Raw genomic sequence first — 26596 nt, forward strand, 5'->3', positions numbered from 1 at the left:
AGGGAGAGCACTGAGGGCATGAGGGAGAAAGCATTGTAAGGGGTATGGGACTGTGCACAGGAGTGCACATGGCTCACAGGGTAGCTCAATAGTGATTAAGGTTGTTTTTATGCTAATAGTACAAATTTTAAAGGGGTTCAAACACTGGCAGGGTTAGTGTGAGGTGAGGTAAATGAGGAGAGAGGAGCCAGAGGAAAAGTGCAAAGGTGTGCGAGAAAGGTGAGGGCTTTCAGCATGACTGACAGAGAACCAAACCCACTAGCAAATTCTCTCTCAACAGGACGCGATTCAGGCACTTTCATACAGAGGCTAGAAATAGGTATCTTTATTGAGGCTTGGATTAGTGTATGTTTTCTCTTCGGGATTGTAGCCTGGTAGATTTGACTCATAACTGGCTTCCTTCTCCAATCCATTCTGATATACATTTTCAGCACATGGCGTCATGGAAACATCCTTTTTCAAATCATTTTCAGGGTCCTGAAAAAAGTTAAGAGTATTTTGGATTTATTAAGGACCTTTCTGAAAGGCAACTTTCACCCATGGTGATGTACAATGCTAATGTCTGGTCATTTCTAACTGTACTGGAAAATCAGCTCTTTTTGGTAAATTCACAGATTCACTGTAGAGAAGATGGATTTCCATTCATTGGCTTCCAGATCGCTGTGGAGCTCGGGAGCAATATTCAGCTGCTGAGTGGCTTGGCTAGTTAGCCAGAGAAACCTATCCGGGAAGGGGAAGAGCATGCTAGGATCAGGAAATAAACCTATCCAGCTAACTAGCAGCGAATATTCAGTGGCGTGGTCACACCACTGAAAGCACCCGGCTATCTTAAAGTTAGCCGCATATGTTTCTGCGGCTAACTCCACTCCTCCCTGAAACATCCTCTGCCTACCTCCAGAACGCCCCCGACTTATGCGCCTAAATTCTAGCTGCATAACCCGTTACCCAGTTAGAATTTAGGCGCATAAGTCTTTTTAAGATGCCAGTTTTGCCATTTAGACAGATAACTTTTGAGCTATCCGTCTAAATGACTTTTGAATATGAACCTCTTCATGTTTAACAGATGGGCAATCGGGCGGTCTGAACAGCATCATCCTTAAGATATCTGAAATCAAAACCAGCTTCCACGCTTTATATCTCTGGAGAAATAAAATGGAGCCTGCGAAAAGGCTTGCAATATCTGACTGAAAGACAGCCTGCCTTAACGGACAGACATGTTATAGCGCAGCAGGGCATGTATCACGCACTAAAGCCGTAGCACTGGTACTCACGTCGATGTCCTGGCTGTCGTGCTGAACACCACACCAGCAAAGGATTTTGCATTTCTCACACCAACAACAGAATATATTGCAGACCGGTCGAATCAACATAGGTTTAATGTCTTTCCCATGTGAAGCCCCTGTAAAGGACATATTCCATACGCACATCTATTACAGATCCAAATTCAGATTACAGAATATATTACAAAGCATGGCGGTGGGGACCTGGAGGAAGGTTGATTATAGTTTCATGACAAATCTTTAACATTAATCTTTATTTTATTATAAAACTATCAGATTTTGAAGGTTTCGCAATTGCTTTTGAGTTAAATCTTCAGTGCCGTCTAGTTTTACCACAATGTGACCGATATATACATTTTAACCAACTTCTAGACCAGTAGGAAGTTGAATGCTTTCATTATTAACATTCTCAACGACTATCTACTTGACTCCGACCCAGACATCTGTGCCATCACAGAAACCTGGTTAAAAAACTCAGATATTGCGTTAATTAACCAATTACCCTTGCACAAGTACGACATTTTAACTACCCACAGACACAAAAAAAGAGGGGGAGGTTTACTTCTAGCTACCAAAAAAGAACTCAGACTTAAACCTCTTACTATAAAGTCTGAGTCCAATCTGGAACTGGGCTTAGTCAAATCACAACAACTCCAATTACTACTAGTCTATGCCCCACCGGGTTTACTTGAATCTGACTCCTCTCCCCTCATTGAATCCATAGTGAAACACATCGATTCAGACATCCCTACCATGATCATGGGAGACTTCAACTTACACATAGATGCCTCTCCCCGCTCCTCCAATTGCGAAACTCTCCTCAACTCCCTCAAAGCCTTGGGATTCTCGCAGATCATCAACAACCCGACACACAAAGCAGGACACACGCTGGACCTGATCTTTATCAACTCAAATTTCACCTGCTCTATAGCACCCTCCTGTACTCCTGTTCCATGGTCAGATCACTTTCTGATAACCACCAAGGTCTCCACAATACAAGTGTCTCACAGCACACAGCACCCATCTACCATCCATTTCAGGAAAACTTGCGCATCTGAGATCCTCAGCGACCATCTTGCGAAAAAACTCTCTAACCTGGATCTATCCAACCCCGATTCAGCTGTTCTCTCATGGCACAACATCACAGAAGCAGTTGCAAACAACTTATGCCCCGCAGTCTCCAAAACAATAAACCCAGAAAAAAAAGGAAATCAACCTTGGTTCTCCTCTGAACTCAAACGGCTGAAACTAGTCTTACGTCACAAAGAAAATAAATGGCGGAAAACACCAAACTCCTCTACACTATCAACATACAAAGGAACCCTCCATCACTACAGGACCGCAATCCTAAAGTCAAAAAAAGAATACTATGCAAACAAAATTCACCATCTCCAATATGATGCGAAGGCGCTATTCTCGTATGTGTCTCAAATCACAAAGCCTTCCCCATCAACGATACCCGATGATCAGGCACAATCGAAGGCCAATGAGCTCGCTTCTTTCTTCCAACAGAAGATTGCAACTACACTGGCACTCTTACCAACCAAGACTACCTCAAGCTCTACATTCACCAACACTCGCACCCACTCTGGAATCAAGCTCAATAATTTCGAACCAACGTCCTCTAGTGAGATCGAATCCCTCCTCAAGAGACAGAAACCATCTAGCCACCCAGCAGATAACATACCTTCCAAACTTCTGCTACTGATTCCTAACAAGATCTCTGGTCCTTTAGCGAACATCATAAACTGCTCGTTAACCCAAGGGAGGTACCCAGACAGCCTAAAAACCGCGTCTCTTAAACCCCTCCTCAAGAAACACAACTTAGACCCCAAAGAACTGGCCAACTTCCGCCCCATCTCAAATCTCCCCTTCTTAGCCAAACTAACAGAGAAATTGGTTAATACTCAGCTCTCAGAATATCTAGAAGAACACAATATCCTATACCCATCCCAATACGGATTCCGCAAATCTTGCAGTACGGAAACGCTTCTCATATCATTAACAGACCATATCATTATGGGATTAGACAAAGGCTACTCCTTTCTTCTAGTACTCCTAGACATCTCGGCGGCATTCGATACCGTCAACCACTCCATCCTCCTGACTCGCCTGGCAGACATAGGTATAGCCGGATCAGCCCTCAGTTGGTTCACGTCATTCCTTAGTAATAGAAGCTTCAAAGTCAAAATCAACAATAAAGAGTCGGCATCGACTAGTTCCTCACTAGGCGTTCCGCAAGGATCCTCTTTATCACCTACTCTCTTCAACGTCTACCTCCTCCCGCTATGCCAACTTCTAACGGACCTTAACCTAACACATTATCTATATGCTGATGACGTGCAGATTCTGATTCCGATAACAGAATCCATCACAAAATCACTCACGCACTGGAACAACTGCCTAAAATCGATCACCATCCTTCTCAACAGTCTTAATCTGGTTCTGAACGCATCTAAGACCGAACTTCTCCTCATCTCCTCCAATCAAGACAACCATCCTCCTCAGACCATCCTCAATACCCAGCTCACGCACACCCATGTAAGAGACCTCGGGGTCCTACTCGACAACCGCCTAAACTTAAAGAAAACGATCAACAACACAACCAAAGACTGTTTCCATAGACTCCAGGTTCTAAAAAGACTCAAACCTCTACTATTCTTCCACGACTTCAGGACAGTCTTGCAAGCCTTACTATTCGCTAAAATAGACTACTGCAACGCTCTCCTCCTGGGTCTCCCCAGCTCATCCACTAAACCCCTACAATTAATACAGAACGCTGCGGCAAGAATTCTGACTAGCACCAACCGTGGAGATCACATATCACCTATTCTCCGTAATTTACACTGGCTCCCGGTGAAATACAGAATCCTCCACAAATCACTCACTCTAATTCACAAAGCCATCTACAATCATCTGCATCTGGACCTCAAATTCCCTCTCAATCTCCATAGCACCAACAGACCGACCAGAGAGGCTTATAAAGGAACCCTGCAGGCCCCACCTACAAAAGCTACACGTCTCACCTCGACCAAAGACCGAGCCTTTTCTACAGCAGGTCCAGCTATCTGGAACAACATCCCATCCGACCTCAGACTGGAACCCTGCCTCTTAACATTTAGAAAAAAACTCAAGACCTGGCTTTTCCGCCAGGCCTTCTCAGATCCGCCAGACACTCATTAGACGACAAAAAAGCCATCCCCAAGCTCGATATAAGAGCCTACCCTGACTCTTAAAACAGTTGTTATCATTATCCTAAGCACTTCGTTCCTTAGTCTTTTTCTTTCCAGCAATCTTTGCTTCCAAGTTTACCTCCCTTGTTGAATGTAACTTTGTTCTTCCTGTTACCTACGGTTTCGTTACAGTTCCCCCTTTTTTGATGTAAACCGACCTGATATGGTCCCTACCATGAAGGTCGGTATAGACAGGTGTTAAATAAAAAATAAAATAAAATTATTAATGTGCAAAAAGTCTGGAAACCAAAAGGTTTTTAATTTCAGGGGCCCCAAAAGTTTTGTTTTTTTTTCTAACAAATTGGAGGGGTTTTTGGTTTTTTTTAGGGATTACGATTCAGAATCTGAAATCTGATTTTCATTTCTTCAAAAAAAAAAATACTTAAATGGAGAAGGAAGGTGGGAAGGGTCAGATTCGACAGAGAAATTTTAACCCAGTTATAAAAAAGTTCATTTATTTTTCTTCACTCCCCACTACCACCTCCAACCGCACAAAACAAAGGAGAAAATCAGTCCTAGGAATGGAATCGAGCAGCTCAATAGCCAATGTATTATAGACAGACATTGCTGTCATGGCTTTTAAGAAGTATGACAACCAATACTACATTCCTTACGGGAAACTAGGGAACATACTGTTCCAAGCCACAATCGGTGCCCTTCCATGAAGATCGTTATTTTAATATTATTTATTAAACTGGCAGTACTAGCCTGTTGTTTAGAGAAACCAACTGAGAACCAAGAGTCCTGTGTACTCTGCCACAAACCCTCATGTCGATTACGGGCAACTCACTTTATCTCCCTGTGTTTCAAGTACTTATTTTTATTTATTTAGACATTTTATATGCCGTTGTTCCAAATGACGATCCCAACAGTTTTCAACAGTAGCATTCGTACTATAGATCAACACAACAGGGTTTAATATAAATCTATTGTGATGTTCTAGTACATATTAACTAAAGGTCTAGGACAGCAGGTTTAAGGTACAGAACTTCTTTCAACAATTTTTTTTTTACATAAGTCAGTGAGTTGTCTTAACATTCTTAAAATCTCTCGCTGCTTATTACTCATTCTTCAATTATCTTTGTCCTAGATATTGTAGTTCTCTGCATTCTGATGCTTTTAAGTTAGGTTATGTGCATTTTTGAATAGTCAAGTTTTCAGCTCGCGTTTGAATCCCTTTCATTCTCGTATCAGGCGTAGCGTCTCGGGCAGGGAATTACAAAGCTTTGGGCCTGCTAGGGAAAGCACACAATCTCTTATTTGCATCAGATGTGTGCTCCGTATTGTAGGCACAGTCAATAGTCCTTTATTTTGAGATCTTAGTGTTCACTGCAGTGTCTATGGCTGTAGTGTCACTGGAGTGGATGATTTTAAATATCAGTGTCAGTACTTTATAATAGATTCTGGATTGTACTGGCAGCCAGTGCAGTGATAGCAGCGAGGGAGTGATGTGACCAGATTTCCTTCTTGCTAATAAAAGTCTTGCGAAGGCATTTTGTAATAACTGTAATGGTTTTAATAGACCTGTAGGAAGGCTGAGAAGTAGGGAGTTACAGAAGTCTGTCTGAGAAAATTAGTGTTTGTAACACAGTACGGAAGTCCTGGGAAGTTAGTAAAGGTTTCAACCGATGTAATATGCGCAGCCTGGCGTAGCCTGCATTTATTTATTTATTTAAAGTTTTTCTATACCGACATTCGTTGGCAGAACATCATATCGGTTTACAGACAAACAATGAGTCAGCAACAAAGCTTTACCGTGTAACCGTAATAACAGATTTACAGTATAACAATGAAGCGAGGGGGTTACAGATAAAACATTATAAAATCATTTTATAATGTAATACTAAGAACTGCTTTACAGTGCAACAAGGAACAGAGATAAACTTGATTAAAATAATTACTGTTGTACTAATATACAAGTCCATAAAATGTGAAGTTAAAAGTTAATCAGATCATCGGGTGTAGAGAGAAGGTCATATTTTCAAAATAATTGGTCTTATTAGTGAGGTGAGCTGTTGTGTGATAAGGTATTAAGATAAGTGCGGGGGAAGAAAAAGGGATTGAAAAGACAGAAAATCTGAGGGAGTATAGGGTGAAGAGTAATATCCTTAAGGTCATGAGTATGCTTGTGTGAAAAGCCAAATTTTTAGGGTTTTGTTTTTTTAATTTGTGCAGGCAGTGTTCTTGGCATAAGTCAGTAGGCATAGTGTTCCAGAGTGTGAGGCCAGCAACGGATAGTATGCGGTCTTTGGTGGCATTGTAGTGGGTAAGTTTGGGTGTGGGAACGTTTAGGGTTGTTAGGTAGCGTGATCGGGTGGGTCTATTTGTGCTGCGGAAGGTGAGGGAGTTATGTAACCAGTTCACATCAGGGTTATGTAAAGTTTTGTGTATTATTGTGAGGGTTTCGTAGTGTATGCGGTGTTGGATTGGGAGCCAGGGTAGTTCTTTGAGGATGGGGGTTATGTGTTCGTTCCTGAGAGTATTGGTGAGGATGCGTGCAACTGCATTCTGGAGCATTTGGAGAGGGGAGATGGTGTATTTGGGGAGGCCAAGAAGTAAAGACTTGCAGTTGTCTATTTTAGAGAATATTGTAGATTGTAGTATTGTCCGGAAATCATTGAAATGTAAGAGTGGTTTAAGTTTTTTTAGGGTCTGAAGCTTGAAGTAGCAGTCTTTCAGGGTGTTGTTAATGAATTTTTTGAGACTGAGTTGATCGTCTATGATGGCGCCTAGATTCCTTGCGCGTTGTGAGGTAGGAAGTGAGGATAGGAGGACGTTGTGTTGATTTGGGATGATATGATTGTGTGGAGGTGTTATCATGATTTCCGTTTTAGCAGTGTTGAGTGCGAGGTTGAGACTAGAGAGGAGGTTATTGATGGCGGAAAGTGAAGTCTCCCATGTTTTGATGGCATTAATTATTTATGTGCTTTTTCACTGTAAGGTTTTCATCTATCTGTACACCTATGTCCCGTCCTTGATCTGTGGGGGTAATGTGAATGTTACCCATGTCTAGAGGCGGTGGTTTAACTACAGAAGAATTTCTGCTTAGCCAAATGATTTCAGTTCTTGCTGTATTGCTTTCATGTACGTTGCGAGTGTCGATGCCGTTTTTTTTTTCAATTGATTTGACACATGGGATGTAAAACTGTATGCCATCAGCTTATAAGAAGAAGGCAATTCTTAAATCCGCCAGTAATTTACACAGGGGGAGCATATAAATATTGAACAGTGTTGTTGAGAAAGCTGAACCTTGAGGGATACCTGTATCAATATGAAAGGTATCAGATATGTGGTTGCCCAGTTTGACTTGGAACGTCCTATTAGATGGAAAGGAAGAGAACCATCTGAGAACGATACTGCCAATTCCAGTTTTTGTTCAGCTGATGGCATAACAGGGTATGGCCCACAGTATGTACTTAGGAGGTACTTTTCAAAGGAGTTACATGCATAAAAGCAGCATATATCATAGCAAAGCAATTCTCTAAAGCACATTTACATGCATAAAACCTTTTCAAAATTCAGACTTGTGAAGTGAATCTTCAAAGGAGTTGAGCGCATAAAAGTAGCAATTTTCAAAAGCCCATGTATGCATGTAAATCTTTTTGAAAAATGCCTCCTTAGATTGTAAGCACTGTGGGGCAGATTGTGCCATTGAAAATATGTGTTCGTTTTGGGAAGAGTTTATGTCAGGAACACCAGACACTGCCCAGTTGCACTGGACGCTATCAAAGGTCATGAGCAGTTATTCAAAGATAGTGCCAACCCCTCAGATAGATGAGTCAAACTGTGATTATCCATACCCTAAACTGACTGAAAAAGATCCAAACTGAGTAAATATGGAGATTCAAGTTCTAGTTTGCTTTTTTTGGTTCATTTTAGTATTTATCTGAACCAAGTCAAGATTTGTCCTGTTCTATTCTGGTTATCCAAACCCTGCTTGCCGCTCCCCCATTTGAATTATAAGAGTTGAATTGTAGTTGATATGTCTGTCTTAAATCCTCTATTTATTATTTAAAGTTAAGATATATGAATTGACAAACAGTTATTCTTAATGCTAGGAACACAGAACCTGCAGACTCTGAAGCTAGCGCATAAAAATTGTAGAATCATGTAACTGACCTGTTATAAAGCTTATCAGGAGCCCTGCGAGAACACATCCCAGAAATCCAACAGCGCTGTAGTAAAGGTAAGACATGGAGTACCAGGTGTCTGCCAGCTGAGGCCTACAAATGCAAAAAATATGGAAATGCAATACATCAAAGCAGCAGTGGGATCTAAACAGACTGCCACGAATGACAGAAGGAATTTCAAAAGCATTGTAAGTGGGCTTTTGAAAATTGCTACACTATATCCTATTGAATTGTCGATAGGTTTTACCCACATTAAGTGCACTTATGGGGCAATTTTCAAAGGAGTTACGCACGTAAATAACATACTATCATAGCAATTTACAAAAGTAATTTGTGCAAATAAAGTGCACTTACATGAGTAAATCCTATGAACAATTCAATGGCATATATCATAGCAATTTTCAAAAGCCCACTTACTCAAGTGCATTTACTTGAGTAAACTCCAGTTTTACTCACGTAAAAGCTTTTGAAAATCAGGCCGTTAACGCAGGTAAATGGCTTTTGAAAATTGCTACAATAGTGTATGTCACATTTACATGTACAACACCTTTGAAAATTCACCTGCGTGTGTTTTATTTTTAATTTTATGAGGGAGCAAAATCAATTGTACAAAACTGGAGATCACGTTCCACTACTCTCTGAATTCAACTTCAATTTCCAACTCCGAAATTTGGGTGCAGGGGCACGCACTAGCTGTGCAAATTTCTTTGGATAACACAGTGAGCATGAACAACATTGCAGAGATTTTGTTAAATAAAGTCCTTGTATAATCATGTCAACGTTTTGATTCAGGCCTTCTGAGATTTCGGCCTTCCTAAAATGCCACAAATACCTGAAAGAAGCTTCCGTTGGCACCAGCACAGTGGTCAGCGTGGTATTGGATCTTATGCACAGCTCCGTGCTTAGATCTAACGGGCGCGCCTTTGACGATGGAGCGGGGTAAATAAACGCGCCAATGCCAGCCCAGAAGGATAAGATGATGCCTGTCAGCAGTCCTCCTATAGCACCCTTAAGGGAAGGAAACAGAAAGACAGTTCAGCCTTTGACTTCCCTTGCAATACCCACTTGCAAACATGATGATGGGAGGTTTGGCAAGTCACTGAGTTTGGCGGGGGATATCCAGCCCATGGACATTTTTCTGATGTTGTGAAATAGATATTTGGACTGCCTGGGGACTGTTTGGCTCCGGGACGTTTTCTGCTGTGCATAACATTTTACATAGCTCCAAATTTCGAAAGCCCTGTACGAGCCACTAAACTCTTACCTGAATTATAAATATCGCAGTAAATTTTCAGTAAGCCGCCTAATTGGCAACGTATACAAGAACGTTTCAAGCCTGCACAGACAAAAACCTCATTATCCAAATAAACAACAAACAGCCTCCCGCATCCTGAAGATCGGGCGCCTGAGAGCTGTCTCCGCTGCCCGCGCTAGTTTTCTCTCCCAACCAGCTTGCGCCTCCGGGAGCTCCTCCTTTTCCTGTGGCTAGAAATAAGGGTGAACGTTCAACTGCAGGAGACTCAAGAGAGGCAGATTCTACCCGCGTGACCCCTCCTGATTTTGCCATACGGCTCCCAGCTAAGCCTTTGGAAGTCCGTCCCATGAATCTCTGCTGCTCCCTCATGAGAAAGTGCCCTGCAGTCGAATGAGGAAGAGTAAATAATCCTTCCAGGAGCTGCGACTGCCCCACGGGATGTCAGACGGGGAATATTCCTAAATAGGCGTTTTTATTCGGCAGAGCACAATAACGGGATTTCGTTTCACCCGGCAGCTCCCTCCTGCTCCTTTTCTACTTCCGGATCAGCCGGACCGGGGGTTTGGATCTGGTGGGGCGAGCCTTTGTTCACAAATGCCCAGGTATATTTCTGCCCCCCTGTTTTATATCCCCCTCTTGCTCCCGCCCTCAACCCCAATATGCTCAGCCTGGTCACCGCAGCGGGCTGGAGGGGGGGGCGCACAGCAGAGCGCGTTCCGGAACCCTGCAGTCATCCGGCCACCAGGCGTCACCCCCTTAAGCAATGACCGCACCGTCGCTAGCCGACCCAAAGCGGAAAAGCCCAACTTGGGGGACTGAAGTGGGGAACCTTCTGCGTGTTTATTAGGCGGCTTTTAATGCCACTTTGAATTTTAAAAATGCGTCCAGGCCTTTCCTGCTTTTCCATAATGACCGTGATTCAACACGTCTGAAAAGCACATCTGTAAAATGTTCACTTAATGTGAACAAGAATGTACTGTGTAAATGAAGGAAGTCTTTTCTGTTAATGCTACGAAAAACAAGCACCAAATGGGAAAAATCTTATTCGATTAAATATTTATTTTTGAAACTTCACAGGAAATGTAAACAGAGGGGGCAGCATAGTAAGCGTTTTCTCTAGGAGAGCTTTCCCAGGGCGCTGTGCATGCTGAGTGCTGTCCTTCACCAACTTTAAGGTTATGCCGAGAGAGCAATGCGTTCAGAAGATGAGCTGCTGGGCCCACACAGGAGACATCGGAAAAGCAAACGCCGAGACTCCAGCCTCGCTTACGCAAAGCACTATTCAAGGGATGCTCATTGGGATGACCTTTCAGATGTAACAGTCAGTCCTACCTTCCAGTTCGAGCAGGGAAACACAATTCCCAAAGTGAATAATCCCAGCATCGGACCGCCACACATCCCATGAATACTGAGTGCTGCCTGTTGGACCAAGATGAATGTTTTAGGAGATTTGAGCACTTTAAAGCTACCATAACTCTTCTATATGTGGTGACATCAGAAAGGGGCTCATTTTCAAAAGGATTCGCGCCCGCAGATCTGCTTTTGAATGTTGTCTGAGGGGGGTGGGTCCAGGGAAAAGAATGCACAGAACACAATTTTGCGCTTACTTTTCCGCAGACTGGCAAGAATTCCGGGAGGCTGAGTCGGGGCAGGGAAGCTATTTACCTGCATACTTGTGATTTTCCCCCAGTGTACACGTAAATGTACATACATACAATACGTTATCCCTGCTCAGGAGCAACTTCCCAGGTATATGTATGCCTGTGCGCATATCGGCGGTACCCGCAAGCTTTCAAAGCAGACTTTTGCACATATTTTAACCCTACACATCGGCTACTAAAAATTTATTAGATTGTACATGGCCAAAATTTTTGTTCCTTTTGCTTTTGGAGGGTTTTTGTTTTTGTTTAATTTTGGTTTTATTCATTTCAGAAAATAGTATGAACTCTGAAACAAAAAGAAAACTTGTTAGGGTTTTTGGGACCATTTTCGATTTGTTTTTGGATTTAGCAAAACAAAACAAAAATGGCCCTATTTTGGGTTCCATTCCTAAAAACTACTAGGGATCTACATTCGTTGGTCATTAGATTCATTTGTTTCACGGTACGTGCATACGTTTTCCATTATACAAACACGGATGCATACCACAAAACAAATGAAATGAATGACCAGCGAATGCACATCCCCAAAAATTACCTTCAGAGAACTGAGATTTTAGTTTAGTTTATTACATTTTATGGATCACCTTTCTTACAAAAAAATCAAAGACAAACTAGACTACAGAAGAAGTTATAGCGAGCAGATCTGTTTTGAGTGGTATTGGTTATCACACAATCCTAAGGGCAATTTTCAAAGTCATTTCCATCGGTAATTAGTGATTTATATGCATAAAATGACTGTCTGAAATTTGCCCTCTCTCAATATGGCTATTATCCCATAATACTCACACTTAGTGGCATTTAAAGGATGAAAATCACATGCATAGATTGCATTTTCTTGCAGTTTTAATGAAAAAAAAAGTACCCAGACAAACAGAAGATGCAGAAGAGAATACTTGTGTACCTGCATATACTTTTTCTCTTTGAAAACTCATATCAAGTTAGTGAGTAAAAAGTATCCATGAACTTTATTCTATGGTGGACAGTTTGAAAATATTTCACATTAAGGCTTGGGCCTGCAGTGTGTCTAGTAAAATACAGCATTAGTCAATGAGAAAAATTGATCTGCACATATCATTATGATATACACATACCTGCACAATGCTACCCATGAGAGACGCTGCCACAGCCATTGAGGTACAGATCACACCAAATACTATACCTGGAATATATGAGGGGTATTATCTCTTATGACTGAACTCATTGCACTAAATAAGACAACTTTAACATGCACAAATGAGAATTCCTGGACTCTTTGCAGGTTGTGTTTGCTAGTCACCTGCATGTGTTACAGGTCTGGAACAGCAAAACAGTTCCTTCAGTGAATAACATCTGCATCTCATGTCTCCATATGCATAAATCTTTGATCAGATAACGCATTATCCTGTCCAAGCCTCATGCACACTTGTGTGGCTTGAAAATTTGTTGCTGGAAAGGACCTCAATAGATGTTGTTGAAAGGTTAAAATGAGGATTTGGCACTATAAACTTCCCTTCGGTTGGTCCTCTATGTTTTATTGACTGTGCTAGATTTTCTCAAGCCATTTGTATGTGAAAAATTGAATTTGATTGAAAAACAGAGACAAATGCTATGAAACTGAGTGTCTCTGAATATTGCAATGTGAAAAGAAAAAGCAGCATGTGCTAGCAATTTCTTATCAAGGGGATTTTACCAGTTGTGTTCCAGTCAGTCAGACCCCCACCTTTTCATAACATAATTTAACAAACAATTCCCCAGCAGCCCCCAGGGGACCTCTCTGGCACATCACTAAAAAAAGGTCATTGTCCAAAGGAAGATTTCATGTATGGCATAGCTACTACAGCTGTTGTTCAGGTCCTGCTCTTCCACATGGGAAGAAAAAACACTTGCATGAGCAGAAAACCCATCACCGGGAAAGAGAAGGAACATTCATAGGCAACGGTACCCATCCATCCTGCGCCCTCACGAAGGGAAAACAATCCCACCGGAAGAAAAACTTAGATAACGGGAATCTTTATGGCTTGTGATGATGCATGTTGTTGGACTAAAACAAAAAGATGTCATGATGGACTCTTCAAGACCACAGAGGTCCCTCCTTTAGACACTACAACAAGGGTGAAAGAAGAAAGCATTAACTCTTTTTCTATAGTACTCACATAAACCTTTACTGATCCAAGTACTTTTCCTATCAGAGAGATTCTTGAATATATTCTTGACGAAGTCTTCAAATGTTACTGTCGCTAGAGCATTAATACTGGCAGCTACAGTGCTGAAACAAACAAATATAACAAATGAATAAGTAACACGGATGCAAAATATCCATTTGCAGAATATCAAGATTTCTTACTGCGTACATACACAATTTAGATTCAAATCAAAATAGGCTGATAAATAAATACAATTATATAAAGAGATAAATGGTTGATATTCAGCTGGCCGGTGACTGGAAAGTTATCTGGGTAACTTTACTCAGGTATTCAACAGAAGATACCTGGATAAGTGCTCTGCTGAATACACTTGGACATTAGTTATAGCTGGTTTTCAACCATACTTTCCTGGCTAACTTTAGTTGGGTGGCACTGAACAATTTAGGTCCACCCCCAGAATGACCACAGTGCTGCTTTTTTTTATGTGGTTACATTTGTCAGGGTACTGGGTTACCAGGACAAAATTTAGCTGGGGTTGACATAAGATTTGCCATACTGGTTCAGACTAAAGGTCTGGGGGAGGGAGAAATTTTGAAACCTTGGTTTTTGTCTTGGCAATTCCAAGCATTGCCCAGACAAAGGTTTTAAATATTGACCTATACAGGATTACATTGCCCACAGACCAAAAAATTGTTCAGTATAATTTTTAGGGATGAGCATTCGTTTGAAATGAATGGGTAAAATGGGATGAATGAGCCCAGTTTCATTTCATTTTAAATGAACTTATAATGAGGGGGAAAATGTGGTTTAATTTTCAATTTTGCAATATTTGCCGAAAATAAAAAAAACATACAAAAAAACAAAAACAAAAAAATATGCCAACAAAACAAAAACAGAAAAAAATTCTGAAAACAAAATGAATGAAATGAAAATACAAATTTGGAGCATGCACACCCCTAAATATGTTCCTATTCTTCAGTCTGCAGCTTAGAGGCCACTGTAATACCATTATTACCTAAGGAAGAGACCTCTTGCATCTTTCCACATTTATTACCCCTTTACTTACCGGTAATTACTGTGTACATTGTTGGTTTCCTTTGAACTGCTTCTGGAAGTGGACTAGCAGTGTAAAGGTATATTCAGAATTGATATTCTCTTTAAACACAAGAGATGGGTGACAAGCTAAACCCTATTGTGTGTCCTCATCATCTCTGTTCTACCAGGCAACAGGGCAACCTTCGACCTCTCATGAGTTTTGTTCATGATTCTATAAACTGAGGTAACTATTCCTTCTTTTATTCGTGTGCTTAATAATAAACTAGAAAACAAGACCACAATATTAACAAGAATTCGAATACCAGCATCTGCCACCAGATGTCCTTCCAGTTAAACACTGCACTCCTGGGGCTAATCTCAAATATTACCTTCCTGAACAAGGAACAGCAGTAAGAAGAAGATCAAAAACTTTCCTTGTGACAGTGGGAACTGTAGATCAGCTGTTTCTTATACCTACTGTGGGAAAATCTCAACAGCATTTACGCATATTAAATGCAGTTTTACGTACATAAATGTTTTTTTGGTTGTTTTTTTATTTCCCCAAGAGTTGTGTACGTAAAAGAACAAGCAGAATTGTACTTCGCGTACACACTTCCATGTACTGCAGAGATGCAGATCCCTGGGAGCAGCACTGGGGGTGAGGAAATCATTTGCTCATATACTTTCAATTTTCTAAAGTGCGCATGAACGTGTGCATGTAAATGCTTGCGTGCATATTTATTCCCGCTTTGCAGCAGGTGTAAACGTGCATGCATGCATGTGCCACACTAATCTTCAAAGCTGTGGAAATTAGGGTTGGTCCATGAGTACATAGCATGTGTCCATGAGAACTTCAGCCCTAAGTGCAGTGTTATAAAATTGGGCTCATTAAAGGTAGTCACTTTTATTCAACATCTCAAAAGTAAAAGAACACTAATAATTTCTAATATAATAACATAGTACATGATGGCAGAAAACGATTTACCAGCCCATGCATCCTGCCCAGTTATTCTGTGCATTCTGCTAAGGATATATCCCAGCTGCAGAGTATGATCTCCTGCAAAATATCTCTCCTTATCCAGGAAAGTGCTTTTGAGTCTTCCTCCTTTATACTCCACTATCTTGGGCAGAAAAGCATCCAAAATCCCCAGCACCCACCTTTCCCATGTCTAATCACAAAGTTCTGTAATAATCTAAAAAGCCAGCAATACAAGTGTGGCCACAGCCTGAACATCCAGCCTTCTAGGTCCCCACAGCAGCCTGAAGAGAAACTTGCAGATCATGATACAAACTCTTCAGTACCTGAAAGGTATTAATAAGGCACAGGCATCAAACCTTTTCCAAAGGACATAAAACTCCAGGGGAATACTTTTTCACAGAAGAGGTGATGATGGATTCAACACAAAGATGGGGTAAACACAAAGAATCCCTAGTGACTAGAGGAAGGAAATGAAGAACGGAGGTAACTGGCGATAATTTGGGAGTAACATTTCTGCACTGTGCTGAGCAGGCTAGATGAACATTTTTTATCTTTATCTGCCCGCACTTGCTGTGTTACCATATTACTATGTTAGCCTGCCAGACAGACCCAGTTATCGAAACATCTGCATTTCCAATTGGAATTATAATTATAATAACAATATTAATAATAAAACATTTTTTTCTCACGCTCCTCACATTTAATTATAATGGGATTTGCAGCTTGCCAGACAGACCCAGCTGTTAGTTTGATGCTATAATCACACCCTAATCAAATAGAAACCATTACTAGTGAGCTTCCTAGGTCAACTGACTAGTAAATGCATGAAGCTATTTCATTTCTGCACACTCCACATTACTGGTGCAGTAACATGAAGTGCCATGATGGAGCCTTAGAATGACTGAATGAGGTAACAATGATTAGCATGATGCAAAGTGGAATGATGATTTATTTATTTATTTAAAAACATGTAGATTCAGCTAACTACAATATTATTGTTTCCAAGTGGATTACAAATAAAATTACATATAAAACAGTTAAAATAAAAATTTGCAAAAATAAAAAGGCTTTCAGCATTTTGCTAAATTTTAAATAATCTGAAATACTGCGAATCTCCCAAGGAACAGAGCGCCATAATTCATCACCTATGACAGGGAAAATTTTTTAAATATTCCCGTTTGGTTATGAGACCATTTGCTAATGTTATTCCGAGTCTGTGGAATAGTTTAACGGTGGAAGTGAGAGAAGGGGTAAATCTAATTAGGTTCGAGAAGAGACTAAAAACCTGATTCTTGCCCGCTATAGTTGTTCAATATGTCAGACTGGGGGAGGTATCAGAGTGCAGCCTCTCCTAGTTTGTTGGCGACATGAGTATTCTCTAGGGTGGCTCTAGAGATGTCTTAGACACAGTGATAGATATCTGGAAGGGGGAAAATTGAGGAGTGTTTCCTCAAGGTTCTGTGATTTGTGTCATCAATATCGTTTGCTGTATTATGTTTGCTTGTCTGTTATCGGCAAAGTTTCATATTGTGTCTGAGGATCACTCAATAAAAATTGTATTACAAAAAAACAAACCTGATTTATGTCTTTTAAGAATTAGCAATTTATTTGGTTACTTTCGGTTTCAGACAGAACTGACTTGTCAAGGCAAGGAAGTGTGTGACAGGAATTTGATGGATGAGCTGCATTCAAATCTTTGTCTGTCTATGTATTGTTTTGACTTTTAATGGATATATTTTATGATGTTATTTTGCAATTTTATGTTATAATTTTTTATCTGTAAGGCGATTAATAAATGCTAATAAATAAATAAAAATCTATTCTGGCACATAGGGCAAAGCAACGCAACGCAGACAGGTAACCATATCTCCCGTGTCCGCAAATCACAGGAATAGCACCAGTATCCAAAGTAACCATCTTCCCAACCACAAGCTTGAAACTTCCAAACACAGCCCACTGAATCCACAGAGAAAAGAAAGCCAGAATTGTGTACCTGTCAATAATGGACTAGTAATGTAAAGGACAGACAGACAGACAGGCAGGCAGGCATACCTCAGGGTACCACTGAATGCACAAGCCACAAATAATCCTGGCAGCCCCGGCATTGATGAAAAAATATCCATGACAAAATAAGGCATCAGCTGAGGGGGGAAAAAGAACAGCGTTAAAAACTCCGTATTTCATAAATCATCATTAGAGAAGAATGAATCCAAAATTAGTGATCTAAGAATCAAAGGATTTTGCCTGGATAATTCTTTGAGTTTAACAGGACAGAACCTGAGATCTCAATATTTCCCCCGCTGCCTCGTTAAAATTTTGTCCTGGTAACTCATTATCCAAAGTGAACTTCAGCTGGAGAAAGAGAGGCAGTGATGGAGGTGGTTACATTTTAGCTGGGCAAGTGTGGCTGGAAACATGCATGTCCTTCCTGGATAGCTTCAGCTGGGCGACTTTATCCGGGTATATTATTCAGCAGCAGAGACATCCTGGTAAGTGCTGTCGAATAGTCCGGATAAAGGGACCCGGGTAGCATTTCCCCCTCACCAGTCCACTGACTCTCTACCCGCACAGTGATCCTTTCAGAGATCCGGCTAGTGATCTGAGATTTCTTTACATGACTGTGATCATCTAATCACAGATCCCTCATTAATTTATTCATTTACATACAATGGATCCCCGGGGGGGGGGAGGGGGGACTGCCCCCACGGTTGTACACATCATCTCTTTCCACATATATGCATGGGCCTCCCTCCCGAGTGGCCTCTCCTTGCAGGCAAGGCACGGGGGGTTCCCAGGATGGCAAGGAGTGTGCAAACCAAACCAAGCTTGTGATTCAAGGCTTGCATTTCTAGCAAAGACCACTCTAGAGCCACTATCAAGGTATAACTCTTCAGGGTTTCAAATGAGTGGTGCATTTTAAATGTACTGCATTTATTTTACTACTCCATAGATGTATCAGCTTCACCCTTTTTTAATGATGCTTAAATAATATACTTAATTCAGAATTATAGGACTGAAACACAACAGTTAAGTTGTCTTTGCAAGTCAGAATTTTTAAGTGAAAGTACTGTTAGCAGTTTAGTACCTGATCAGGGGCTGAAATGAAACCAGCAGTCCAAGGGTCACAGCCACTATAATGCGTGTACATGATTAGGCCGGAAAAGACTGCACACAGCAGGATCACCCAGAGTCCAATTAAATTTAGATAAAGTGCTCTTGAAAGAAGAGAAAGCAAGGCATTACTGTTAATGACGAGAGGATCCAATCAACATCATCAGCAAACTTTGCTTCAGCCGGTTCTTCATTCTTTCCAAAAAGCATGCCAGAACACGTCAAAATAGCCTATTAATGAAAATCTTACGTTATCAGACCATGCACAAAATCAGCTCCAGTGCCCAGATGGTCAAGATTTCAATGCATGCTCATTACCAATGCCAACAGGCATCCTAGGCATTGTAATTCCTGAGATTACCGTAATTCATTTCTGGATAGTATTTTTTTTTTAAACACAACCTTCAGCAGAAGTAACTTATAAATGTTTCTGTAGCAATGGTCAGAATCACTGCCTGTATCTCAGTTTGTCACTAGTAGTAAGTACTGATGGGAACTTTGACCAGTTGGCGGGATGGAAGGAAACGGAGGGAGTTCACGAGCTGGTCCCACTTTCCTCCAGTATCAGCTACGAAGGAAAACGGGAACCCATCACATTTTGTTTGGTCAGAATTCAAATGCAGAAAGCTCTTGTAGGTTCTAGATGTGTCTACATTTACTGCCCTTTTCTGAATTACTCACTCAAACGCAATTCCTTGCACATTTCTGCCTCTCGGTGATGGCCTTCTTGACATTACAGCTAAGACCACTTGTTTACCGATATACAATCAATATTTAGTGATTTAGTGCTTTCTTAAAAAAAAAAAAAAAAAAGAAGAATACTGAGTAAATCAGAGCTCAGTGGCTTTTAAATTCAGGGAGTTTTCCAACGCCACAGATCATGACAATGTGAACCCCAGCCATCAGGAAATAAGTGGCCAAGATTCAGATCAGACTGGGGACCTTGCCAGTTCCCTAGGATTTTATTATAATGATTCCAGGAAAATCTTCAGGACAAAGGTGACATTCACATTTACAATCACAATCAAACTGCGATTCTTTATCCCCACTCAAAGGTACTTTCTATTCTGTTCTTTGATTTCTGCTCAGCCTTTCTGCCAAAGCTGCTTACAACAATGCGATATTACTAAACTACAAAATAAAAAGTGAGTTGTGCAAAGGAACCATAGCTAGCTTAGGAAAGTAAAGCTTACAATTCAATCCCTTCAAGTTGTGTCTCAAAGCCGATCTTCCTGAAAAATACCTGCACATGCCATGATACTGATGATACCTCAGTATAACATCTAAACTTAGTTTGCATCCTTAGGACTTTCAAACCCTGGATGATTTCTTATTGACACCCTATCTTCAGATAGATCGGCAAACGCAATAATGTTCACAAAGCCAGATTTCCTCCTGTCCCCCATCGCCACTGAATATCCACTGAATGTGGATAAACCTCAACAATAGCTTGATATAAGGCTTGTTCATATTGAAAAATGATGATGTAGTAACCAGTCATAATCATTCTGATCTACCAAGAGTACAGTTGTAACTGCAAACATAACGTTGCACCTAGGGTGAATATGTTTGACTGCAAGTGATGATGTTATAGTGTGGTTTTATTTTATTTCTAAATTGGTAGTAATACAATTAGACATTGGTACTAGAAGAAGAATTGTATAAAATGTGTTGCATTCACTTTTGACATCAGATAACGTACAGTTTAGCGTGTACTTCTGTCTTGCAGGAAATACATCTCTGTATCGTGGACTGGTTGACTCCGTAGATTCCTAACCAAGTAAACATCCCTCCAACTACAATTGTCCAAAATGTGTGTCTTCTCAGAGGGTCTGGGTCAAAGCTTGAGAAAAGAAAATAGCACTCGTCTGTTAGCACATTTTACTTTTTCCAATACAAATATGCATTCATTTATTTATTGCATTTAGCAACTACTTTACTGAAAAACTGCCTGCAGTGTTTCACATCACAGACATCATAAAAGTTAACACTATAAAACATAACATCAAAACATAATTAAACAACACAGGGTAATAAAAATATTTAAAAAAACCATACAGACATAACATTTAAAATGGCATTTTACTTAATGTACTAGCAAACAGAAAGAGACCAGTGTGAAAAGCATCAATAAGCTAAGGGACTGCGGGTTAGTGGCCTCTTTTGTGAAAGATCTCTATGGATGCTGATGGAAAATTTTGTGCAGAAAAGTCTGAAAAAGAGATTTCACCTCATAGAGATGCAGTTATCAGTTTTGTGAAAACCAGCCCATGAAACCTTTTTTTTCTCATGCTGGTTTTCTAAAACTTCATAATTTATTAGCTTCTTTGCATGATATTGTATCACAGCAGCTCTTAATTTTAAATTAAAAAAATATAAATTTGTGCACAATTGTTTTAGCAAACTGGAATTTGTGTGAAAAAATTAACAAAACTCCAAAATGCTGGCATTTTTGCACATGTGTTCTTGGAGGTTTTGCATGTTTTTTCTATTCAAATCTTCCTTCCACCATTTGTGAAAAATAGTTTGCATCTTAGTACATTTGCTTCTATGTACTGAAAACAACCTTTATATGAAACATTACATTTCAAGAAGCATTTTATCTGAGAAAGAATGCTTTCAGGATGCCAGGAGCTTTGCCTCCATTTAAAGGCAATTCCCAAAGCTGTTTACCAGGGTAGAATGGCCTGACTGAAAAATTGCCCTCGTATAATGCAGCTAAAAGTGCAACGCAGGTTCCACAGCCTGTCTGCTTTTAGCTGCGGGAGAAAGATGCAATCTGGTGGACAGGTTTAGGTCAGAGAGAGGAAAAAAGCACACACATCCCTGTGATTTCCAAAAGCACACACTAATTTGCTTGCCCTCCCCCACCCCCCAGACTCCATTATATCATTTGTGAGTCCAAGGAGCAGAACACAAAACTAAAGCAAGAGCAGACTATTGGCAGGCTGGTCAGACTGCATGTCATTGGACAGAGGGGAATACATGATTACTCCCCTGACGCAGGCACAGTTGTGCCAAAAGCGCTGCCGCAACGGGAATTTGGGAATCCTTTGACGGGATTTGTGAGAACGTGACTGACAACTGCGGCTTCCCGAAATTGGGATGAGAAACAGGACTGGGAGGCATTTGAGAGCGAGAAGGAGAATGGCAGTGCGTCCTCTCACAGATAAGGTGGACAGGGGCTCTTTGAAGTGTTTTTGAGCACATGACTGATTACTGATGAGTTTCGTCATTAGCGTGAAAACATTCAATACACCTTCTCGGGTCCCACCCAGATCAGGCTCACACCCTTTTTATGAAAAAAATGTTTACTCGCGTCTTGGGAGATTTGCGCGTACCCGGGCTCCTCTTAAAATCCGCACGGCGCACATCGGGCCGATACATGTGCGTATATCCCGGCTTTAGCACTCCCATTATTGTATAAGTTGTAACATAGTAATATAGTGAATGACGGAAGATAAAGACCAAAATGGTCCATCTAATCTGCCCAGCCAGTATTTTTTGGGGTAGTAGCAATTGCCATTTTATGTAGGCTACCCCCAAGTCTTCTTTCAAGGGTAATAGCAACAGCTGCTTTGTGCGGGCAACCTCCAAGCCTTCTGTTAAGGGTAGTAGGCCTAGAATAGGCCTAGACTATCTACCCCAGTTCTATGTAAGAAGCTGAGAGATGCACTCCCAGCCTGGAGCTCAGGTAGATGAACAGTTTGCATAACTAGGAAGAATTAAGGTTCAAGCATTAAACAGATAGGAGGCATTAAATTGTAACGGTTATACAACAAAGATGGAAATGATATAATGCATTCTCAGAAGTCTTTCCTGTGTTGGTAATGAAGAAAGAGGCTAGATGCTGTCCTTGGCAGCAGCTTTTGAATTTGTGTCGAAGTTACTGAATAAGCTGCTGTTCTGGGTTTGTTGTTTTTTTAACTCTGATAAGAACTCTGTTATAAATTAATATGTGTTGTTAAAGGTTCTTCTTACATATTAAGAGACGCTTCCTACAGCATGTGATACCTTGCTACAATCACTTCGAATGATAAGAAAGAGAGAAGGTACAGGAAAAAGCTTGCAGAGATATGAAATTTGCTCACTAAAAATAACTTTTACCCTTGCATAACCCATGGTGTTATCCAGAGAGCTGCACATTGTGACGCCCATACTGGAATAAGATGTTATTTTGCCCAGCATGAGTCCTGTACTCTGGTTGGCAAGAGTTCAACTATTTATTATAAAGACTTTGTATAAACTTTATTGGCGTCCTTCACAGATGGATACATTCTATAGAACCAAAAAAACAGCAACATTTTTATATAGAGACCATCATACTAAGCACTCCCGGTCATAGGACCTTCATTGCTTTTTATTTAATCGTCGGTCCAAAGTCCAAGTATTTTTGTTATTATTTTGTGCTTAATATGATGGTCCCTATATACAAATTTTTATCCACAAATTGGTTCTAGTTTTCTGTGCTTTATAGCAGTGGTTTTGTGGGTGACTTTTTCAGTTGCTACATTCTATAGAAACCAGGATATATGATGATTGAAAGGGTCTTTAGATGGATGATAAATTCCCATAAATCATCAGTTTTCATAGGAAATAAAAAGATTACTCTGATTTTCTAGATGGAGGATCAAGGAGTTAACCTGGTAGAATCTAAAAGACCTGAAGCTACTTTAAAAAAATGTTTCTTGTGTACCTCTGGCAAGTTTTTTTGAAAGTAAGTAATACACAGCATGCAGTTTAGACTAGGTTCTGAACTACATTGTTTTTGGATTCTGCTACAATAACAAAAAAATGTACATTTTTAAGGAACTTTTTGGTTTATATCACTTTAATGAATGTATGTCTGTAAATCTCTTATAAAAAAAAAACTTCCACACGTAGCTCTTGATTCCTCCCAGAACAGCCCCTACATTGGCCCTTGTTTGTGCCAGTAAATGTGTGCGGATAACCAAAAATACACTCATACTTCTGATGTTTATAAAATAAGCGTGTACGCAAACACAGGCTACTTACGCGCATATATATGCCCATTTTCTGCACATAGCGCCTTTGAAAATGTACTCAAGAGTGAACAAAAAATAAGGAGGAAAACTATAGGTAGCAATTTTCTTACTCAACTACTTCTAGTCGGGAATTGTTGCGGGCAGTCTCCAAAATATTCGTGGGTCCACCATTACGGATGCTTCCTTGTATGAGGACAGTCAGAAATCCTACTACCATCACAACCATCTGAAAGGCATCGGTCCAGACCACAGCTTTCAGGCCTCCCTGTAAGGGAGAAGAAAAGGGAGCTACTTTGTTTATATCAAAACTAAGGAATGGAGGTTCCCTCTCTTCTGACCCCATGCGATAGATCACAAGTAGAGCCTTGAATGGTTCAGGTCCATCTTAACCAGCTCGTGTCATGTGCGTGCACGAGTACTATGATCCAAACTACCCTTGGTTTCAATGGGAGTCGGATATAATCTGACCTGGTTTTTGTCTATTCCTTATTAAAACCCTACACATAAATAGGAAGTAAGCTATAAAAAGCACAGAGAAAGCTGTTCAACTGTGCACTGTACGTATCACCAAATGTAAGGAGATAGAAGAGTGCAATGCAACATGAGGGTGTGGGACCATGTGTTGTCCAAAATAAAGTGCTCTTCATCGTCACACTGTGTGTGAAAAGGCAGGGTTTACTGGAAACATATTTTATTTTAGGCAATATGAACTATTATGCAACACATCATCAGAATGTTTCTGTATTACAAATGTTAACTATAATTTTCTAGAACATTTTATGGCTGATACCGTACATACCAAAGTGCAGTAAAAGGTGCAGACGATCCCTGTCGCAAAGACAGAGGCCCAAAGGTCAAATCCAGTTACTAGAACCAAACAAATATTCATGAAAATTACAATTGGATCAAATAACCACTGCCTGTCTCCATTTTAAGAGACCCTTTTAGCTGGGATACCTGGTGGTGACACCTTGCTGGCCAACGTGGTCCCTCTGTTGTGTGCTCTATCTGCCTGTTGTTGACCTTTATGTAGGTCATATAATGGTCGGCCTGATCATGGCATCAGCATTTTGCATGTTTGCCTGTTTTAAAGTCTTTTATATTGAGCTTTAATGCAATCACCAATTGTTTTATGTTTTGTGAGATTTTTCTCTGTTATATTTAATTATGAATGTGGTGTCATAATCCGCCTAGAGTTGGAGGTACTGCAGGCTAGAACAATTTTAAAATAAATAAATATTCTTTGAATATAGCTGCATCAGATTAAAGTTATCTGGGGGCAGGTTTTTGGATAACTTTAAGCCTGTTTATTTATTTATTTATTTATTTATTTTAAAGATTTCTATTCCACTTTTGCCCAAAGCTCCAGGCGGATCCCAATAAAAACATACATACCAAATACATAAAAACTAAGATTCAATATCAAAACAAAAGCAGAATCAACAGTAGATATTAAATGCATAAAAACAGCAGTACAAAAAAACAGAAAAGAACAAATGAAAAACAGAAAATCAACACCACAACACAACCTTGGCTGGGGAAAAAAAAAAACCCATGCCAGCACCTCCTGAGAACAATATATAGCTGCAACAAGCCTAGCAGATCAGAGTAAATAAAACTCCCCCATATTCTTTACTAAAAAGAAAAGTTTTCACAGCTTTTCTAAACTTTGCGGCACATGTTAGCATTGTAATAGGCCAGGAAGCATATTCTATAACAAAAGTCCTGCTACAGAGAACACCCATTCACAAGCCTCAGTCAGATGGACTATATGGAAGGATGGAACTTCTAAAAGGCCCAGGTTAGATGATCCCAGAGAGCAAGCAGGAATATAAAAACGCAAAGTTCAATAAGCCCATGGTGAGATATTATTTGCTTAACAGTTTAAAAGCAAGCATTAAAACTTTGTATTTAATATGCCACTTGACTGGTAGCCAGTGCAGGGCTTCCAGTACAGGTGCTATATGCTCGCGGGAACAAGTCCCAGCAAGCACTCTGTTGGTGAAAGTTTGTATTATTCTGTATTGTGTTTGCAGGGAGACTCATCAGGAATGGATTACAATAATCCATGCTTGTAGGGATTAAAGCCTGCAAAACTGATCAAAAGTCCTCAGCTGCCAACAGCAGCTTGAGCCTACACAAATATACAAATTTAAAAAACGATGATTTGACAACTGATTTCACATGAGGTTTCACAGACAATTCAAAATCTAAAATCACTCCCAAGCTACGCACAGAAGTAGAAACTGGAATATCAACATTCTCTCCCTTGAAACGCGATGAAACATCAATTAATGGCAACATGCTTGAAACCAAGATCTCGCTTTTGTCTACATTTAATGCCAGACAGTTATGATTAAGCCGGGCTTTAATGGATGAAAAACAATTACTGAGTAAATCATTGGTAGCAGACCAGGATTCCCACTTGGGAAATAAAGAACTGTGTGTCATTTGCGTACACTGAACCCCCAGCCCTGCTAACAGCATAAGTGAGACGTATAAACGTTAAACAAGGCCGCAGATAAAGCAGAACCTTGTGGAACCTCTGTGGCTACCATTTACCAGCTGGAAGACATATTTGAAATGGTAACTTGTTGAGTGCAATCAGACAAATAAGAGCTAAACCGGTGAAGCACGGTGCCTGAGATACCAATTTCCACTAGACAGTTAAGGAGAATGTTATGATTAAGCGTATCGAACACCGCAGAAATGCCTAGACATGACCATCTCAGAGCTGCTAGCCCTATCAAAGCCCCATTGACACATGTCCATACTAGATAGTA

General features: G+C 40.4%; 1 protein-coding gene across 1 annotated transcript in view; it reads right to left on the reverse strand.

Moving 5' to 3' along the window:
* Window positions 1-237: 237 nt before the first annotated feature.
* The window catches only part of SLC5A12 (solute carrier family 5 member 12), a 31670-nt gene continuing 5311 nt past the window's right edge, over window positions 238-26596 (reverse strand). The window contains exons 4-15 of the mRNA XM_029583122.1: window positions 24613-24680; window positions 23924-24078; window positions 20510-20650; window positions 18782-18911; window positions 17749-17837; window positions 13692-13804; window positions 12651-12718; window positions 11231-11317; window positions 9476-9651; window positions 8633-8736; window positions 1272-1399; window positions 238-477 (exon numbers count right to left, since the gene is read on the reverse strand). Coding sequence (XP_029438982.1) covers window positions 310-477; window positions 1272-1399; window positions 8633-8736; window positions 9476-9651; window positions 11231-11317; window positions 12651-12718; window positions 13692-13804; window positions 17749-17837; window positions 18782-18911; window positions 20510-20650; window positions 23924-24078; window positions 24613-24680 — 1427 coding nt within the window. The 3' untranslated portion in view covers window positions 238-309. The remainder of the gene's footprint in view (window positions 478-1271; window positions 1400-8632; window positions 8737-9475; window positions 9652-11230; window positions 11318-12650; window positions 12719-13691; window positions 13805-17748; window positions 17838-18781; window positions 18912-20509; window positions 20651-23923; window positions 24079-24612; window positions 24681-26596) is intronic.

The sequence above is a fragment of the Rhinatrema bivittatum genome, chromosome 17, assembly GCF_901001135.1.
Source record: "Rhinatrema bivittatum chromosome 17, aRhiBiv1.1, whole genome shotgun sequence".
NCBI classification, from domain to species: domain Eukaryota; kingdom Metazoa; phylum Chordata; class Amphibia; order Gymnophiona; family Rhinatrematidae; genus Rhinatrema; species Rhinatrema bivittatum.